This window comes from Peromyscus eremicus, chromosome 4 (assembly GCF_949786415.1).
Source record: "Peromyscus eremicus chromosome 4, PerEre_H2_v1, whole genome shotgun sequence".
Lineage (NCBI taxonomy): Eukaryota > Metazoa > Chordata > Mammalia > Rodentia > Cricetidae > Peromyscus > Peromyscus eremicus.
The window spans coordinates 88,123,083-88,135,766 of NC_081419.1; the positions used below are offsets into that span (position 1 = coordinate 88,123,083).

The 12,684-nt window shown below is 38.2% G+C and overlaps 1 protein-coding gene across 1 annotated transcript in view; it reads right to left on the bottom strand.

The window, feature by feature from the left end:
- Positions 1–12,684, bottom strand: part of Aqr (aquarius intron-binding spliceosomal factor) — a 77,981-nt gene that overhangs the window by 56,505 nt on the left and 8,792 nt on the right. Inside the window, exons 4-8 of the mRNA XM_059261107.1 lie at positions 11,722–11,757; positions 7,349–7,469; positions 4,502–4,642; positions 2,138–2,206; positions 802–902 (exon numbers count right to left, since the gene is read on the bottom strand). Coding sequence (XP_059117090.1) covers positions 802–902; positions 2,138–2,206; positions 4,502–4,642; positions 7,349–7,469; positions 11,722–11,757 — 468 coding nt within the window. The remainder of the gene's footprint in view (positions 1–801; positions 903–2,137; positions 2,207–4,501; positions 4,643–7,348; positions 7,470–11,721; positions 11,758–12,684) is intronic.

Here is a 12,684-nt window from a genome sequence, read left to right on the forward strand (position 1 = left end):
TAAAAAAATCTCATGTTTAACCGGGCATGAGGGCATATGCCTTTAATCTCTGTACTCAGGAAGCAGAAGCAGGAGGATCTCTGTGAATTCAAGACCAACTTGGTCTACATAGTGAGTTTCAGGCCAGCCAGAGTAAGATACATAGTGAGACTTAAAAAAAAAAAAATCTATTGTAGACAATTTGACAGGAGCAGCTTTATACCTTAAAATACTTAGAGTAGCAAATACAGTGAGAGTATTACAATGGCTAAAGACTTAAACATTAGAATAATCAATTAAACATTGATTTTTAAATCAAGTTCCTACTGCTTCCTGAATTAACCATCAATTAACAAACACATCAAGTAATAGATAGCTGCAAATGCTTATGTAAGCCCGGCCAGAAATGCAGAGTAAGGGGAGTGATCACAGTCTACTTGGGAATGGGGAGATGGATCAATGGGTAAAGTAGTGTTTTTATAACAACCTTGAAGACCTGAGCTTGGGTCCCTGGCACCCATGGAGAAAGCCTGGCATGGGGTTGTGCATCTGTAATACCAGTGTTGAGAGGCAGAGACATGAGGATCCAGGGAGGTGGCTGCACATTCAATGAGACTTTACTCAAAAGAATATGGCAGACAGCAACAGAGAAAAACACCTACACTAGTCTCTGGCCTCCAAGCACACATATGTACACACACTGCAAATCTCTGTAAAAATACTCTAATTTATTTGAATTCAGCACTATAAAAAAGGAAGCAAGCAATAAATTACAGTGATGTGACCCTAAAGTCTAATGTGGAGGAAAGTTTGCCCACATACTGCTCTCTTGCTTCTGGGTCCATCTTTTCGTCGTTCTTTTTAATCAAGTTCCAGAATTTTCTTAACTTTGGTGTCTTTTTTAATTCTAATTCCAATCGTGCCTAAAAGAGAAATATGATATACAATAATCAGTAACTAATATTTATGATGATATTTAGATTGGCCATTAGCTAGTCTCTCGATATATGATGATATCTAAATAATAAGACAAAGTGTGAAAACTAAGGAATCAATTGTATTTCAGTTATTATTCAATTCTACATTTTTAATAAAAACCAGATGGAAGAAACTACCTTTAATAATCATTATTATAAGTTCAATAATTTATTTCTAAAATTAAGAATGCAAGGCTGAAAATAATATAAGCACAAATGCTTATAAGCATTATCACTGAAGTAAAAAAAATCTAAGTCTCCAACAACGAACATAAAAATAACTGTCAAGGCTGGGCACGTAGCATGACAAATGTCTGGGATCAACCCCCAGTGCTAGGGGCAGAGCAGGCCCTGCCAAGGGAAATAAGGAGTAGCTGGTTGAGCAAGGTGTATCCCCATATGGTCAGCACCAATAAAAGGAATGCAAGGTCCAGGCCAGCCTAGGCTACACAAGATCCCATCTCATCAAACAAACAGAAGTGCTCACATCAGCACACTTTCTCTTGTGGTACTTATCACCTTTTTACTTAGTTTTGTTTATGTGTCTCACTCTACCAACTGGTACTATTTATCACTTTTTAATTTAGTATTGTTTTTATGTGTCTCACTCAGTCATCTGGTATAGATGACTGGTTTGCATATCTGGGTGTGTACAGAAACACGAGCAGGAAACAGAATTCTGCATAAAACATCACACTTAAATTTGGTAGTTTTTAGTTGGTACAGGAGATATGTTAATCTACTACATAGACATCATTCAATAAAAAGTTAATGGACAAGCAGAGGTGGCTAATATTAAACATGATCCAGACCTTCTATAGCTATACACACATCCTAAGCCTGGAAAACAAATAAAATTCAAGTTTACATTTAGCCTCATCCAAACACATACATAAGGAAAATAATCACATTTTGCTAAATTATCATCTTTCTCTTCCAGTTCAATAAATACCTCATTTTACCTTACAATATTAAAATTAAGTGGATCATATATTAGGATGCATGCAACAATCCTTAAAACCGTAAACGCTATACTCATACTAAGTTAATACAGAGTTAACTTCTAAGGAAATAGATTTTAGCTGACACACTTTTTGTGCCCATGTTAAAACCACTCAGTTTGAAACGACATCTATCACATGTAACAGATACATGGAGAACATGCTGAAATAGGTACTTACAGGCTGCAAGCCCATCCACATAGGGAGGGAGATAAGCTGCTGTACTTGACTCCTTATCAAGTCTACTTCCTGTTGAAAGCATGAAAAAAACAAGTTTATCTATACTCCAGCATTTTTATCTAAGTTCTTATATCCATGGTTTATTTCCTTTTAAAGTCCTGAGAGAAAAACATGTCATCAATACTTTAGAATTGGTGATATTTTAGTATTCAGAAGTTCAACAAGGGACTAGAGATGGCTCAATGGTTACAATGGTTAAGAGCACTTGATGCTTTCAGAGAGGACCAGGGTTTGGTGCCCAGCATGCATCTTGAGAGGATCACAACAATGTGTAACTCCAGCTCCACAGTATCTGACATCCTTTTCTGGCCTCTGTTGATACCCGAATATACACAGTGCGCGCGCGCGCGCGCGCGCACACACACACACACACACACACACACACACACACACACACAAAATCAATCCTTAAAAAAACTTCCCATTTAAAATGGCAGTTTTCGCTATTTGCAGATTTCATACTCAAAAATTCACTTATCACAAAAATGTATTTGTAACCAATACTTGCTGCAGTAATCACAAAGAGCACAAACAGCAGAAGCTTTAAGTTGCCCCAGGCACCTGTCTCCCCTGAGGCTGTTATCTCTCTGCTCTAGTTCCAGCTATAATACACCAGCAAGCGTCCTTTTTGAGATATGCTGTTATGTCTTTATTATCGTGTCTTGTTGGTGATTTCATCCTTTTAATACGAACCCCCAAAACAAGGCTGAAGTACTATCTGAAGTTCATAAGTATAATACACTCAATACACTGCCCTGTCTTCTTTTAGATTTAGTGTGTGTGTGTGTGTGTGTGTGTGTGTGTGTGTGTGCGCGCACTTGAGAATGCAAGAAGAGGACATAAGATCCCCTGGAGCTGAAGTTACAAATAATTAAAGTAGCCCTGCATGTAGTACTGGGAACAGAACTCAGATCCTCTGGAAGAGCACCATTCAGCCATCTCTCCAGCCCATGCATGAGTCTTACATAGAAAATATGTGTGTTAGATAAATTGCACTTAATAACAGTACTGATGATGGAGAGCTTACAGATAATCAAAATTATATATTAAGTAGTATGTCTTTAAACAGAAACAAGCATAATAAAGGTTATGACCTGGGTAAGGTGTCATATACCTGTAATATTCGAGCACTAAGGAAGTTGAGGCAGAAGTATGAGTTTAAGGCTAGTGTGGGCTACACTGAAAAATAATGTCTTAAAAAAAAGTTATATATTTTACAATTTGACAAAAATATTATGACCAGACCTAGAGATCTGGCTCAGGGACATATGAAACCTAGCATGAGACCTCATGTTCAATTCCCAGCATAAAATAATAATAATAATAACAACAACAACTAGGGGTCTGCAGGAATAAATTTCTTCCAGGAACCAGGGTATTCAAAGCTATGTGGCAGCTATGGCCTAACTGGTTCAAGGAAGATTGGAAAAAATAAAAGATAAAACTATTTCAATAAATAAACTAGGTTTTAAGTTGGTTAAACCTAGCACCAAACTATTAATATTAATTAAACCCTGTCCTGGTTCAATGGCTGATAAGGAATTATGTAATTTTTTGTTTAGTTGTATAAATGTTAATGAGATAATAGCAGTATCTACTGGAAGCATAAACTTTTTGTGTCTTTTCACAAGACCTAGGCCATCAGGTAGAGCATAGGCACCAAATAGCCACCCATCCAACAGTATTTGGTCTGCAGGGTAAGAACGGACAGGATTTTCCTGCATAGGCCTAAGTGCTTGATTAATTCGGAAGCATCTGTCTTTAAACAAGTATGCACACACTTTCAGATACTCATAGCGAGCAAGGAAGCTGAAGTGAAATATTAGTTACTGGAAATATTTCATTTTTTATAAGATAATTTCATGAAGGATGAAAATACATCACAACAAAACAAGACATTTCCAAAGACATAATGACCTTCGTCAGCTAACTTAAAACAAGGCGCTTCTGTTGACTAGCTAGCCTGAGCATGAGGCATGACCAAAAAATAATGATGCTACATTTTAGCATGGAGATTGTGGCAGACTTCACTGTTCAAATTACTTATTAACCAGACTCTTGGCTCCTCCTGATATTCATGCTCTCCCTTTCACCTTTCATTATTGATAGGAGAGGAAGAATCAAGTCCTGAACTACTAAAATGGAACAAGTTTTATAAAATGGTCTGAGGGATGCTGAAATGAAATGCCCAGCATCATCACTCCTCCCTACTACAATGTACAAAGTGACAGCCTTCAGGTACTCATCTAAACTCACTCTGAAAGAATAAGGAAATCTGGAGATCTGGATGGAAAGTAAACTGACCAAGCTATTGAAGCAATGATCCAGGAAAAGCAGGAGGACGGTCTGCTCATGGAGGGAGAACTCGCCATCAGTCTCAGCTAATGCCGCTTTCAAGATGCACTTAAAAAAGAACGGGAAGTGGTCTGGCTTCTTCTTAAAAATCTGAAAGAATAAAAGTTCACTTTAAGCTGGGGTAGGGTGGCACACAGCTTTAATCCCAGAACTTTGAAGGCAGAGACAGGCGGATCAGCCTGGTCTACAGAGTGAGTTCCAGGACAGCCAGAGCTACACAGAGAAACCCTGTCTCAAAAAACCAACCAACCAACAAAAAACAAAAAATTCACTGTGAGCTCTTGCTTGCATTTTTCTTTCTTAAAGAAGTACTGGTGGGGGTTTTAGGAATGGATTAACAAATCAAACAATTACACGATTATTTGTATATGTGATGAGAAGCAACGCATACTTCTCATTAATGACAGCAAGTCAATATAATTTTTGACAGGACTATGAGAGACCTAAAGCTAACAGAATAATGGCTTTAATTCTCTTACTTGTTCTTATGTTCATTTTGATTGTACTTAGATAAAGGTTTATTTTCTTATTAAGACTTTGGAATATTTTATTTCTTTTGGTTTAAATAAAACAACTATATCTTTGGCAAAACCCATAGTTTTAATGCTATAATTAATCTCAAGACAGCTTCTCTTGCTTCTTGTCTTCTCAGCTCTTGACTCTTAAAATGTAAAGAACACAAATATATTCAAGGCCCTGCTATGTATGTATTACTACAGACAAGTGAAGGAGATGTGTGGCTATTCTAGTTGTTTCCATTTATTTCTCTACACCAAACTCTACCAACAACACTCCCATGATACAAATGGCAGTTAAGCCCATAGGACCCTTATCCTGTTTCATTCTCTTTCCAGAGCTTTGCATGCTAAGAAAGTGCTCTACCACTGAACTACATCCAGGCTCCTGAGCTGCCTGTTATTGTAGTTAACTTCTTTGTTACTTAGACAGAAGTTTGTCGCTAAGGTTCTGGTCCACTGTTCTTCCGAAACTCACCCTACCCTATGTTCATGATTCCAAAGATCCATCTCCAGTCCTGGTCGCCCCACCTCCTGACCCTTAGATTGTCTGTTTTACTATTGGATCACAAAGGTAATTTAAACAGCAACACTTCAACTAAAAAACCTTTCAGTTTCCTCAATTCCTCTATTCTTACCTTTTAAAGTAAATGGTACTATCATCTATGATAGTTTATGCACTTTATCCATAATTTTGCTTTCTGCAATTTCAGTTACCTATACCATCTACAGTCTAAAACTATTAAAGGGAAAATGCTAGAAGAAACAATTCATTTGTTTTCATCAATACACTGTTCTGAGGAATGTGATGAAATAGTGCTCCATTTGTCCCTGATACTGATCACACCCTAGTACTCAATCTACATGAGCTGTTTGCCCACTAGACACTTCACCTTCTCAGTGAGCAGACTGATTTCATTTAAGCCTTATTTTCTGTAATAATCACTCCACAGTATAAAAATGTGATCCTGACAACTTAAGTCCAGTACAGACAGAATCATTCATTTTATTAGTCTCTGCTGATCTCTTATACTGCCCAATTTATGGAACTTTATCCTAATTACTCCATAGGAAAGTTTGTGTGTGTGTGTGTGTGTGTGTGTGTGTGTGTGTGTGTGTTTATAAGCACTATCATCTGAGGTTAGTGATATTTACTGGGGTCTTAAAATGCATTCCCTGTGCAAAATCAGGGAAATCCTGCCACTGTTATTCCTCTATTTCAAACTCTAATCTAAAGTGATCTCTATATCAATTAATGAAATTACTATCTACCTTAAAAAAAATTCTCTCTTCCTTTTTATAATCACTTGAAGCAATTTCCTGAGATCCCAAGGATGTCTTGTAACACCCTAAGTTAACCAGTAAACCCCATCTGTCCAAGCACCAGGTAACTTCCTGGGATTCTGGGAGTTGTAGTTTTTAAAAAATAACAGCATAGCCTCATGGCAAAGTATGGTGGCTGTTTGGGTTTGTCTTCAAATAGCTCTGCATCATGGATCTAGGGGCCACTCAGCTGGAAGTTCCAGCAAATGGTCTTGATCAAAGTTCATCTTGGTCAGTATTTAATATTTAAATGAAGCTTGTTTCAAATTTGGCTCAAAATGATGGAACTGGCTTTTCTCTGGCAAATCTCAGGATCCACAGTTTAGCCTGAACTCAATCTGCCCTGAGATGGCAGTCACTTAATATTTGAGAGAAATGTCCATGTTTTAATCTTAACAATTCTAAACTTGATCTTAAACAATTTCTCACTTTGGAAACCACTTCATCAAAATAGATGACAAGTACCATGCTTTTTCTTCATTAAAAAAGAAAATCTACATTCTGAGTAAGATCATGTTGAGCCATAAAAAAAACCCTTCAGTTCCTTAGTAATTTCCAAATGACAAAAGAAGTCCCAAATTAGAAGGGGGTGGGTAGATTAAACTGAACGTGGAGTATAAACACCTGTCAACTTTCACATATTATCTCCTATAGTTACCAACACTGGCACTTTGCCAACTCCAAGTCTAAGTCATTATAATTCAAGCCATTCCCTGTTTCAATCCCAACATAGAAAAGTAACTCTACCTTCATATTATTTAAGTCCTAGAAAATCAGCTAGAAGAAAACTAACACGACCTCCCCACATCCATTCTTTGTCTTACAGTACTTTACTACTGGGTAAGCTCCCATCCCAAAGGGATACCTGCTATCAGTAAAAGATTCTGCTGCTCTGTAATGGCTTAAGTGGGGCCAGAGCGAGAGCTGTGACGAAATTTAGTTGTTTTTTTTTTTTTACCTCCCAGGCTGGGACATTTTCTCTGAACTTCTCGTTCACCATACAGCAGATGGACATTAAATAGGCCTTGCTGGAAGCTTCTGGAGAATAATTCATCCAGAGATAATTTTCAAGATATTGGCTGCAAAGAGTTAAAAGATGCACAGAATATTTCATTAGTTATCAGCAGGCATTGTACTGCATAAAGTACCTGAAAAATTGGAGCATTTCTAGTTTTGTGAAAAACATTAAAAACCATTATTTACAACTTGCCTATCTTTCACAAACGTCCCTGTACTCTGCGTCCGTGCTTCCTCCTGTAACCTTACATGTAGAAACTGTGGCTCCAGAGAATGAGAGCTGCACTTCCAACAAGACGATATCAAAGGATGGTTACAGTTAAATCTTCATTGGTAACCTGACTGGATTTAGAATCATCTAGGAGACATACCTCTGGGTGTGTCTGTGAAAAGTTCACAGAGATATTTAAATGAGGAAGGAAAAGCAACCCTGAACGTAGACATCTTGCACTGAACGGAAAAGGAAAAAGTACAAAGGGAGCTAACACCAGCCTCATTTCTCTTTCCTGACAGCAGAGGCAATGGTGTGACCAGTCACCTTGGGTTCCTCCTCTACCAGGATGTGGACAACTGTACCTTCAACTGTGAGTAAAAGCAAGCCCTTCCTTCCTTAAATGGCATGGCAAGTACTTTGTCATGGCCACAAGAGAAGGCACTAATCCACTGACACACAAAATCAATCAATTCTGAATATTCCCTAACCCGAAGGCTCACACAAGTAAAAATAAAATCACTTCATAAGTATTAACTCTAAACCAGGAAGCTAGATGAGATTCTACATAAGTGCTGGGCAACAGAATCAAAGTGTGCTATCCAGTACATGGGGAAGACTCATTTCATCCCTTATGTGAAAATTCTTTTTCTTAAATCTTGTCTTAGAATTTCTGTCAGCTATATTGGTGCCAATTACTCTTTAGCTGACATTCATTTAATCGAAGTTTAGCTGGATGTAGAATTCTAGGTTATGTTGGCATTTTTTTCTATGTGTGATAATGGAGTGTCTCATTTCATACCTTCTCTATTACTACAACTGAAAACTCTACAGTTGATTTGTCTTCTTTCTTGCTAAGAAGAATTTTTGGTCTGACAGATTTAAAAATCTTCATTCATTCTAGACCCCATATTTCTTACTTTCTTATTTTTCATGTTTACTATTTTCCAATTAATTTCTACAGATAAAATATCTGAAATCCACTGTCACCAATCAGGAAGCAGAGTAATGGATGCTAGTGTTTGGCTTGCTTTCTCCATCATACCCACCTTACCCTGCCCAGGCAGTGGTCCTGTCCACAGTTAACATGGGTCTTCCCACACCAGCCAACACCTGCTCAAGACATTCCAGAGGCTAATCCGAGTCAGGACAGCCCCTTACAGGAATCCCAGCAGCTTATCTCCCGCAGGATACTAGATTCTATCACACTGACAACACCATCACACCATTTTTCAGTAATTAAACACGGTTCACTATTCTTAATGCATTCATGAAAACCTTTTCATTTCTGAACACGAGAAGACTATTCATCTTAATTGCACATCAATATCTTCTTCATTTTTATCTGTCTTTGCCATAATTTGGTTTTGAGTGTCACCCAAAGGATGATGCTAGGCTTGATCACTAGCTTGCTGTGCTACTGGAAAGTAGGAGAACCTTCAGGAAATGGAGACTAGTAGAACGTAAGTCACTAGGTATATACACCTGAAAGGAATTCTGGGGCCCGGGACCTTCCTGCCTTTTTCTTTGCTTTTGGCTGCCATGAGGTGAACGCGTTCCTACTGTGATACACAGTGCTGTCACAGGCCTAAAGCAACAAGCTCAAATTACCATTGACTGATCACTCCAAAACCACCTGCCAAAACAAAGCTTTTCTATCTACTTCAGCTATTTTGTCATGGTAATGAAAAGCTAACAGTTTTTGTAAAAAGTGACATGGTGTGGTAGAAAGTATGTACTTATTTGAAGGCTGGAAAAGACTCATTTCCTGATTCAGTTTTCTCCTTGATAATCCAGAAACATCTTTCTAAAATTATTGTGAGAATAAAACTGAATTGTGTTAGAGTTCTTAGGATATACTAGCACACTAACCATAAACTCCAGTTTCCCTGTAACAAAAGACCACTTACATAACTACATTAGCGTACGTACATAGGTGTCCTATGTAGTTCTCTGACAACCTGACATAAATAACAATCATTTGGGAAGAGGGAATCTCAACTGAGAAAATGCCCCACTAAACTGGCCTACAGACAAGACTGTGGTACATTTTCTTGACTGATGACTGGTGTGGGAGGGCTCAGCTCACTGTGGGTGGTATCATCCCTGAGTTGGTGGCCCTGGGTGCTATAAGAAAGCAGGCTGAGCAATCATTGAGGAGCAAGCCAGTAAGCAGCACTTCTCCATGACTTCTGCTTCAGTGCTTGCCTCTAGGTTCTTGCCCCTTCTCAGTGCCTGCCCTGACTTCAGTGATGAATAGTGATATGGAAGTATAAGCAAAATAAGCCATTTCCAACCCACGTTGCTTTTGGCCATGGTTTTTCATCACAGCAATATTAATCCTAACTAATACATAAACTGATACCAGGAGTGGGGTATTTTTATGACAGACCTGACCATGTTTTGGAGAGGATTGTAGGACGTTGGAATTTTGGCTAGGAAAGCTATTGAGTATTCAAAGCTTGCTGAGCTGTTGTAAGAATTTGGAAGAATAAAGGATGATGCTGAAGGCTATTAAGTTCATGGACTGGCTTGTGAAGTTTCAGAGGGCAGCAAAGACTCTATTGGGGGCATTTGATATTTTGAATTAAAAAAACTGTGGTTCTGGTCAGGTGGGCTGAACGATCAGCTGTAATTAACAAGAGACCAATACCACTGAAATAAAAGGTTTGCTTTATTGGGATAATCGATGCTGGTTAGCTGGAGCAAAGAAATCAGCTATGACTAAGAAGAGACCAGTATCACCGAGATGAAATCCGGGAAGTGTTTGCTCAGGCTCAGCACACAGAAGCTGTAGTCCAGAGGTAGCCTGGGCTGGTAGGCTAACTTGGTAGTGTAAGAGTCACCCAGGTGGTACTAGTTTTGAAGGCATAAAGTGGTCATGAAGAGCAGCTGAGGCTTGGCACTGTGAGAGGCCAGAATAGAGAATACGGTATAATGCAGAGGCTCTTACCTCTGATAAAGACCAGAATTCAAGGAAGTATAAGGAAGTAAAAAGCTTTGAGCTTTGGCATCAGACACAGCTATCTCAACTCTACCAATAACTTAATTGCACCATCTTGAAAACACCTGTGACTTCTGTTTGTTAAAGTAATTAGAGAGGATAATGCCTCTATTTCAGGGTGACTATGAGTGATGTGTATACAAAACATTTGACACTGTTTAGCTTAAGACATGCTTAGTCTACGCTGAAAAGTACTTCTGTTTTTATTTTTACATGCTAGCCAAACCTAGATGTAACATGCTCTCTTATACCTTCATAATTATAAGTTGTATATAAGTAGGGCATGGTGGTGCAAGCTTTTAATCCCAGCACTCAGGAACAGAGGCAGGTGAATCTGAGTTCCAGGTAAGCTTGGTCTATATAGTGAGTTCCAAGCTAGCCAAAACTGCATAAAGATCTCGATCTCTCCCCTCCCCTTCCCCAAGACATGGGTTCTCTCTGTAGCTTTGACTATTTTGGAACTCACTCTGTAGATCAGGCTGTCCTTGACTCACAGAGATCCAGCGGCTTCTGCCTCCACAGGGCAGGGATTTAAAGGAATTTGACACCAACACCCAGAGAGAGATTTTCTCAACAAAACAAACAAACCAAATAAAAAAACCAAACCTGTTCTTGGGCTAGAATATAGGTCAGAGGTGTGGCACATGCTGAACATGTGTCATGTTTAGCAATCTGGAAAAATACATTTTCTAGTGTTTGAAACATTTACGTATCAGTAGCTAGGTTGGAACAATGGCGTCTTAGTCACAAAATCTCAGCTGGGAAGGAAGAAAAATGGTTATAGTGTATATTCTGATTTATTCCCACAGACCACTTGTAACTAGTGAAAAACATCTCAAAATAAAAGTTATCCTGTATAATAATAGGGTTATCTTTCAAAACAAAGGAAATATCAAACAAGACCATCCCAAAAATATAGTCATGAATCTAGATTTTATTTGCTATTGGGAATTAAACCATGGCCTAGTACATGCTAAATGCAATCTGTGTCCATGAGCTATTCCCAAGGCCTATACAAATATTTTCTTTACTGCAAATGTGACACTTGACTCGCTTGGCCATCTTCATCACCCATCCATGTAATTGCCTTTTCACTCACCTAAATTCCAGCAGCATTATTTTTCGGATGGCAAACCTAAAAACATAAAAAAACACTAACTTTGAAATAGAAAATACACATTTCAGAGATCCTAATTCTCAATTCATTTGGAATCTTTTGTAATCAAGTTAAATGACATATCAGATTTTATATCATCAGATCACAATGTCTGAAAGACTGCCTGGGTTAACTTCAAAAGTTCTAATGCTCTCATCTCAGAGATACACCTACCAAAGTACCAAATGCAGAAATCAGGTATCTCACACTCTTGAGTCTTGACTGTGGGGAATATTAGACATCTCTCTTTATTATACTCTTCTTTTATAACAGAAGTATGTGGCCTTATATAAATAAATGAAGCTTTATTAACAAGGTATTGCTCCAAAAGCAGTTCAAATGGTTAATTTTGTTTTAATTATTTTCTGATATTGGAAATAAAGTAGCTAGACCAGAACACTGCCACTAGGTGGTAGTTTCCAGATTTGAAAATTAAATTTATAACTCCCTAGAAGACACTTACCCTGTCAAAATTCTATTCCACGGCCTTCTGATCTCTTAAACAGTTTCACCAAGTACACACTGTCACAGAACTTTAGCAAGGTTGAATTAATGGCTTTATTGTGCAAAAGCTAAAAGCTGGAGGAACAGCGACAAAACATTAGCTCCTACAGTTCAACAAGGCTACAGAGCGGATGTGACACCTTGAGTGACATACTCTGGAGTGGCAGCTTAACTAAAGGTGTATGTATAAGGTAGAAAAACCACCCTAGGCAACAGACCCCAGATCGGAAGAGTTTTGGAGAGATGAAAAGCTACAAATCATAATCACAAAGTAGTTTGTATATTTTTCTAAGTTACCAGTATTGACTGACAACATGCATTAAGCATGACACTGTGCTCAAAACAAAACATATATTTCATAAATCCATCAAAGTTGGACAATTTGTGTATAACAAACTAGGC